This window comes from Salarias fasciatus, chromosome 22 (genome assembly GCF_902148845.1).
Source record: "Salarias fasciatus chromosome 22, fSalaFa1.1, whole genome shotgun sequence".
In the NCBI taxonomy this organism is placed as follows: Eukaryota; Metazoa; Chordata; class Actinopteri; order Blenniiformes; family Blenniidae; genus Salarias; species Salarias fasciatus.
In genome coordinates, this window is record NC_043765.1 from 26,675,808 (window position 1) to 26,683,917 (window position 8,110).

The 8,110-nt window shown below is 44.4% G+C and overlaps 1 protein-coding gene across 2 annotated transcripts; it reads right to left on the reverse strand.

Moving 5' to 3' along the window:
• Positions 1-921: 921 nt before the first annotated feature.
• Positions 922-4,479, reverse strand: LOC115409706 (replication protein A 32 kDa subunit-like). Of its 2 annotated transcripts, XM_030120981.1 has the most exons (8): positions 4,342-4,479; positions 4,156-4,266; positions 2,135-2,248; positions 1,977-2,045; positions 1,802-1,909; positions 1,612-1,713; positions 1,324-1,421; positions 922-1,217 (listed from the first exon to the last, which is right to left on the reverse strand). In XM_030120981.1, exons 3-8 carry the CDS (start codon positions 2,177-2,179, stop codon positions 1,136-1,138), a joined length of 504 nt encoding a protein of 167 aa, XP_029976841.1. In that variant the 5' UTR covers positions 2,180-2,248; positions 4,156-4,266; positions 4,342-4,479; the 3' UTR covers positions 922-1,135. The 2 variants fall into 2 exon arrangements, with proteins under 2 accessions (XP_029976841.1, XP_029976840.1); XM_030120980.1 differs by having other exon boundaries at positions 4,156-4,451.
• Between the last annotated feature and the right edge of the window lie 3,631 nt (positions 4,480-8,110).

Sequence of the window (8,110 nt, forward strand, 5' to 3'; positions counted from 1 at the left end):
AGAACCTGCTGACTGTAGAACTTCAGATTGTCCATCAATCCTCCTGAATGTACTTTGGGGCAAATCGGGCAGAAACGCCTCTTTTGGTCTTGACGTTTGCGGATCTTTGTTCTGGTTCCAGCTGGTTTGGTGATCAGTTGAGACAACAGGGGCTGATGGGACGATAAAACCTTAAGAAAAAAAAAAAAACTACATGAAGCGTTGAACAGAAAACACATGGGATGGATTCTGAGTGTCCGACCGGCCGGTGGACCTAAGATGGGTGTGAAAGTCTCTGAGGGGAGGAAGTGGTGTGGCTCGGAGGGCAGAGGAGAGGCTCCTGTCAGAGAACTCTGGACCAGCGGGGTGAATGGAGGACAAACGGAAGCCGCCACAGGCGGCCGTGACTCCCAACAGTTAGAGGTAATCGTTCTCTCTTACATAACCCAGTTCTCAGACGGACACGCCTCGGTGTTCTGACGGCGGGAACACCGGTGAGGAGCGGCGTGCCTCCAGGCTGCAACTGCTGCTCCGCTTCGCACGTTTCCATCGACACGCCGAGGAACCGCGTTCAGGACCTGACTTGGACTCCTTCAGAGGTTTTACAGAAGAAGGGAACGGTCGGGGAACCGGACGGGGTCAGTGATGGACGACGGTCCTGACGTCCGGCTTTAATAGAAGTTTAAGTTTATTCACATTATTTTTCCGACATGCCCTTTGAAAGATCGCTCTCTGACCCCACATGAACGCCTGCCTGGTAACCTCACCGATACTTCTGGAGCAGATGCTCCAGCGCTAACGTTAGCACGCAGCAGCTAACTATTTCACTCATTTTCAGCCAATACACAATTGTTTCAGGAAATATCTGACATTTTCAGAAAAGGATAAGAGCAAACTGCTAAAACAGCAGAATATACCAAAAGACACAGGAGTAGGAAAGAAAGAAGCTTTTTAATAAAATAAAAAGTTTAAGTTTGCATCACATTATGATACATCAGGAAAGAAAAACAATTCAAATGTCTCTTCACAGCATCAGCAGTCAGTAACAAAAAATTCAGCCGACATAAAGAAGCAGCTCCAAAAATTATACATCACTTTCATTGAAGCAGTTTTAAATCAGAAACGGTTTCATTTGAGTTCTGTCTTTCAGCCTTCTCTAATACTCTGCGGCCTTGAAATGATGCTCGTCGATGGTGGAGAAGACGTGGCCTTCGTTCAGGAGAAAGGCCAGAGACGTCCTGCGGGACGAGACAGCCGCACATTTTACAACTTTGTTCTGTGGAGGTTTCTCATTAAAGCATTTTATTCCATAAATTTAGGTCTTAGCATCAGTAAAAAAGTGACCTGATGTCAGCGATCCTCAGGTAGCTGAGCTCCGCCCTCAGCTCGTCTAAACCGAGGCCCTGATCCCAGTACGAGCGTCTCCTGATGGCCTCCAGCACCTCACACGGGAACACAGATAGAATCCCGTCATGACAGTCACCACCACCGAGGACGTCCTCCGGGATCGGTCAACACAGTGGAACCTGCAGTGAACTGACCTGGCAGTCGAGACTCGGGGTAAACAAACCCCCAGCAGTGGAGGAACTTTTCTAAGCACGACAATATTTCCGAAGCACCGAATGCACCAACCTGCTCCTGGACTGCGGACAAACCGCGCAGGAAGCCGGGTTCAGGAGGTCCAGCGCCACGCGTCCCCGCGGCGGCCAGGACGTTCATGTTTACGTCCAACGTCTGGATGAAGAAAGAGGCAGGAGCAAGGCCGGTCTGTGAGGCAGACGCCGTGAGGCAGCGAGAAAACGGGAAGAACGCCGCCGGGTACCTTTCTGGAAAGCTGCATGTGAGCTCGCACCACCTCCATCATGTGGGAGGTGATCTCGTTCAGGTCGGTGATCAGACGCACATCCATGGCCAGCATTGACCTTTGACCCTAGGGGGAAAACAGGGACGAGTCACGGCGTCTCCTCCATGAGAGGACCGCCGTCGCTCCGCCTTACGTTGAAGTTGCGCAGGCTTCCGATGACCTTCACGTACTTTCCCTGACACTGGAGCGTCTTCAGAGGTTCCTGCAGGGAGCGAAGCGCTGAGGTGAGCATCAAAGGTCGGTGTGTGTGTGTGTGTGTGTGTGTGTGTGTGTGTGTGTGTGGACACCGACCTCCGTGTTCACCCACTGCTTGACCACCAGAGGCGGGCCGGTCATGTCGTCCACAGAGTACTGGACGTTGGTCACGAACGGGGCGAATCCCCGGACCAAGCCCACAACAGAAACCTGGCGAGAGACGAACAAAAGGGCCAGATCTAAAGGTCAATTCAAGAGCTTTTCAAAATAAACTGTGTCAATGAGCAGGTCAAATCTATCTTCTTCAGCTTTCCACAAAAATAAACTCAACTGATCTGTGAAAATGCAAAACTAAATGGTAAAAACGGAACTTTGTGAAAACAACTTTCAAAATAAAACCTTTCAAAAACAAATGGCGAAAACAGCTTTGGAAGTAGTTTTAGAGTTGAGAGCCACTGTAATAGCCAGGGGTTGGGGGCAACATATTACAGTAACATTACTTTTCAGGGTAACCACAGATGGCAAAAGTACCCAGATTACTCAGTAGTATACCTGTGAAAACAACTTGAGTAAAAGTAAAAAGTACTGATCCAAACATCTACTCAAGTAAAAGTACAGGCTCTGAAATATACTCAAAGGTAATTTTGTAATTGTAAGTATTGCACTGGCTGCACTGAGGCATTATATATATATATATATATATATACATATATATATATATATATATGAACATTAGCCTTTTGGGGAAATGTAAGGAGTAGAGAGTCCCAATGTTCATGTTGAAAATGTACACACTCAGAATTAAATACTTCAAAATTTACAAAGTACCTGAAAAATCTACTTAAATACAGCAAAGGAGTAATTATACTTTCGTTATACTATCTGGAATGAACTGACTTCACTGGACGACAGAAATGTGCTTTTTTTGTGTTATTTCCTGTTTGCCTTCGTCTAAAGTTGCGATCTGTTTCAGTGGTTTAGGCCGTAAGATAACTTCGATTACAGTTTCATCTCGCTGCGTCCTTCGTTCACCACACCATCTTCAGCTCATTAATAAAGATCTTCTTTCACTCAACTCAACACCGAAAGTTCTCCAGGTGAAATCCTACACGTCTGTAAATCAGCGCTGTTAGTGTGAGGAGTGACATTTCCTCCATGGGTGGCGATACGGTCGTCACCTTGTGCACGTCGCACCAACATGGTTCCTGATTTATGCACGCAAACTTGATGCTCCGCCCCTTTGTTGATTTTCTGCCTACTTACCTAAATAAGCTTAATCTCCTGTTTCTTCTTGTGGTTTTAAGTGTTTGTTTAAACTTTATAGGATAAAATCACCATACCTTTATTTTGAAATTTGTCTTCGTAAATTACATTTTTTTGTTTCGCATGAATCTAAAGAAAAGCTGGACTTGTTTTTAGGAGAAGAGGTTTTTCCTCGTGTTTTATGGACTTGTGTGTCCCTTTCTTCCGTCAGACCGGGATATTGATCGCTCCTATAGTTTTACTCGACACAGAAAACACTATGTGGACAGGATAAGTGATGTTTGTCCAAGTATCTCCACAGCGAATTAAGAAACGGTCAAATGATGTAATAAGTACTGACAATACTTTCCAAATGCAGTAACTAGTCACTTATTTTTTGAGTAACTACCCCAACACTGGTAATCACCCAACCTGTCCACAGTAATCCAATAATCCACACAAACGTCCGTCTTCCCCCACTGGTAATGTTCACAGTTTACTCTGTGTGGTTTCATTGTAAAACCAACAGCACCCACTGGTGGCCCAGCATGGAAGCTTTTCAAAATGTGGCTGTGTACACGTGACACTTTTCTGCCACAAATAGAAAAGACGTGTTGTCTCTGGAAACGCTGTCGCGTAAACAGAGCATAAAGCATGAAGACCATCTCCGGACAGTCCACTGATCCGCTGCTTCTCGTGTTTCCATGCTTGTATTTTATGGATTAGTTTTCTCAATAATGGTGAATAAAGAGCTTTCCCCCACCTTTTTATTGGGTTTAGTCATTTGTAAAGGGAAAAAAAAACATCAATAACCAGCAGATGACTTTATGAGAAGCGCGGTCTGAACATGTGCTCTGATCAAGCGAAGCTCCTACCTGGTAGAGTTCCTGCTCATAGAGGGCAAACGAGTCTTGGTTGACTGTTGCGGCAGACAGCAGCTGCGACACCGTGCAGGGTAGAATCCACAGACTGCTGCTGCTGCTGCTCTGTGGTGAGATCGGAGATCGATATTCACTTCCTGCACTCATTTCATTCAACTGAATTTTAACTCCTCGACACACCTTCGGCTGCAGAGACTTTTGGTGACTGGTCGCGTCACCAAACCCAAACCCTGAAAATAAACGGTTTGAGGACTTGAAAGTCAGACGAGGAGCAGAGTTGAGGCCTAATCATACTCCACAGGAAGAAGAGTAAAGGTCGGCTAAGGAGGCAGTAAAATGACTCATTTTGTTCTCTCACCGCCTCCGAGCCAAACAAAGTTCGCCTGCCTCGTGCCCTCCTCCTGTGAGAGCTTTGTTTGGCTGGGTGATCGAGAAGTCTTCTGTGATTGGTCAGATTTTCCTGCTTCACCTTGACGCTCCTATTTATTGCCCAAGCGGAGCCACTGAAGAGACCGTGCTTTATTAATTGGAGCAGAAACTCGAAGTTTTCCAACAATGGCTCATAAATTCAGCTGAATTCGTCTTTAGAATGATTTAACTGTCCAGGTATACGATTACAATACTTGTACCTCTTTTTGTTTTAAAGGAGTCATATTATGCAAAATTCACTTTAAAAAGGTGTCTTTACAGTCATATTGCCTCCCAGAGCCTCTGTATGATCCCCCAGAAGAGAAAAATTCTGTCACCTCCCTCAATTGCGCACTCCACTTTTAAGGAAATATACACTCAAACACGCGATTCTGAAATCTTCCTCTTGAGGACGTCAACAAGAAGAACACCACTCCCCCCCCGGAAGAGGATCCAGCCTTTGGCGGCGCCCCCGGATAGGTGGTTATAGTAGTATGTGTTGTAGCCTCATTAAGACGTTCAAATTTGAAAACTGTCTTTTTCCTCCTTGTCTCACTGCACCACATTTTTGAAAATGAAGCTGAAACTTAAGCTGAAACGGTCGAGGAGACGTGCCTCCGACTGTGCCCCCCCCATCATAAGCAAATAAACTCATATACTATGTTTTTGGGCTTCTGTGACCGACATGACGTGACTGAAAAATAGCATAATAGGTTCGCTTTAACAAAGTGTTACCATTGTTCAAAGGAGAACTGCCTCATGTGGTTATTTATACATTGGAAATTATTCTGGACTCAGATCGAGTTTTAAACTGATTTTATTTGAAGGTGCACTAAGGAGTTTGCACGTTTCATGAGAAACAACGGCCCCTTCAGGCCTTGGGCGTAACTGCAGCTGAGTGAAACACTTGTGCCTGTGATTGATTCGCAAATAAAACTAAAAATAATGAAATTTTAAATATTTTTGTTGGATTCTTGAATCTAAAATGAATTAATAACAGCCCCTATATTCCCTCCTGCCAGGCACAAGTCCTGGAGGAGTCTGGAAAACTCCAGAAAGCCATTTCTTGAGGTACTCGGAGTCCCAGCGGTCTCTCTCTGGTCCTGAAGTTGCTGGTTCCTCCACCCTCTGCACTGCCTTTGAGCAGAGCAGCAGTGCAGGTGGAGTTGGTGGATGTATCTGGCTGCGATGCATTTGCTGCATCTGTACAGATCACGATAAAATCATTTTCAATGCCTTGCCTGTTAAAGAGCTTCTCCTTCAGCGAGAGGCTGGATCTAGAGACGGATCAATAAAACACAAGGCGTCTTAATTCCTGATGATTTGATGGTCAAAGCAGCAACAAAAAAAATCATGTAGAAATTGAAATATATTCGGAATTATTTTTATAATGATGTAAAATAAAATGCATGTTATTTATAGACTTGAATGTGCATAAAAACACCAATGAGATTTTAATTTGAGAGAATTAATTAAAAAAATATTACAAACACAATAAATGAGTATAAATTAATATTGGTGAAGCAGCGCACATCTGTCCGCTAATGTAACAACTCTGGCTCCTCGACATACTCTGAAAAATAATTTAGACAATAATTATTTGTATCAAGTTTTTTTGTTTTTTTTTTTTGTTTTGGGGGGGGGGGGGGGGGGGGGGGGGGGGCTTATTACTGGCCATACAGAGGAAAACTGAAATATTTACTGATGAAGCTCTTAAGATCAAATCTGCAACTCCCTGATCTGTTTACCATCCAACAACCTGCCTTGCCTTGAGTCATAAAAAAAAAAAAAAAGCTTTTACATCTTTTGCAGAACAAAAACAGGCTTGTTTCTATTTATTTTATGCACAGACAAGAGACTAAATGATCAACACCACCTGAACGAGGACGGTGAAGTGGTGAATTGTGTTGAACCAGGAGACTGGATTCATCACTTCTTCATCTGCTCATGGAAGGCAAGCTTCAACAACTAATCCATCAATTCTTCTATTAAAAAAGCCACTGTTGAACTATCAGACATATAGAGTTGCTGGAAAAAGTTGCTGGAGAAGCACTGAGGGGGCGTGGCCTCAGAGGGGCGTGGCTTCGGAGTTCTCACACCTTCGCTGGAGTGTGAAATGTCAGCCGGAGTTCTGTCAAAATGTGCCTCTAATCCACTGTGAAGCTGCGTGGTACGGTGCTTAACGCTAGCATAACGTCACAGCGCAGTACTAGGCTAACGCACGAGTCAAACTTCTTGATGATAGAAGTAGATTCATTGCACTTTTTTCAAGAACATTATTGTGATATGTTTAATCAGTCTTTATTAGCGGTGAAACGGTCTAAAATAGACATTAATATAAATCTCCCAGCCATCATTTTGTGCCTCCCCGCCTCACGTCAGTAAGCTTTCCCCCACTACATACAGCTGGATTTTGTGTTTTTTGTTGGTTATTGTCAATATTTTATACTGTTTTACTGCTAATAAAGACTGACTAAACAAATCACAATAATGTTCTTTAAAAAAAATGCTATAAATCTTCTATCATTAAGAATTTTGACTCATGCGTTAGCCTAGTACTGCGCCGTGACGTTAAGCTAGCGTTAAGCACCGTACCATGCACCTTCACATCGGATTACGTAATGGAGGCACATTTCCACAGAACACCGGCAGCCGAACTTTCTTCGGCTGCTCGAAGACGTCATCCTGCCGAACTTTGTTCTTGTGGAGTATGTAGGGGCCTTTACCCGCTTTCTCTCACTTACCTTCACTCCACATGACCAGCCTGATCTCTGCTCTCCAGACTTCCTCCGAATGGAAGCCAGTCGAACCAGTCTCTGTTCCGGCAGCAGGTTCTCTGGGTACGCAGCTGAACCCAATCAGTGCAATCAGCCATGCAGCACAGGACGGGGACCCACGGTTTGAACGCAGGTGCTCCAATCACTCAGGACACGTTTTTTTTTTCTTCAATTCTTTTATTAAAAATCCATCAATTCGACAGTGATTGACAGGTGTTTCACTCCATGTCTCATAAACTTCAGTTAATCTCTTCAAAATATCTTACAACGACATGAGAGCGAAAAAGAGTTGGGTAGAAAAGTGTGAGAGCGGAGGTTTTCGTCTGGCCGTGAGCTCAGTTCGTGGCGTGTTCTTCAAGTGTCGTCCGGTCGGACGCGGCGCCGGCGGTTCGGTCACTGAGCGGGTTCGGGAGGAATGTTGAAAAGAATGAATGTGACGGGTAAACACGGTAAGGCTGGTAAGTTACAGCTGGTAAGTCGTGTCTCTTCACTGGGTTACAAGACTATTAGAACCTGAACGCTGATTCTTATAATCTCTGATACTCTTAGCAATCCAGCGTAGCTAGCTTTAGAAACTGCTAATGCTAACATCAAGCAGCACTTTGGATTTCCAGTAGAGTGTTGAGAGTGAGCTAAAGCTAAAGCTAAAGCTAAAGCAGCTAGCCAAACAAATCTGAGCAGGACGAACTATCCAGTAAGCACTGGACCGTTCCACTGTAACTCAAGCATCTTCTCATAATTTGAGACATTTGTGACTAATGCTA

Bases quoted from the DNA above. Each gene is read 5' to 3' on its own strand.
- LOC115409706 (XM_030120980.1), bottom strand. From the start codon at position 4,308: ATGAGTGCAGGAAGTGAATATCGATCTCCGATCTCACCACAGAGCAGC. The intron at 2,249-4,155 runs GTAGGAGCTTCG...GTCTCTCGCCAG, and splicing joins ATGAGCAGGAACTCTACCAG to GTTTCTGTTGTGGGCTTGGT. The intron at 2,046-2,134 runs GTCGGTGTCCAC...CGCTCCCTGCAG, and splicing joins AGCAGTGGGTGAACACGGAG to GAACCTCTGAAGACGCTCCA.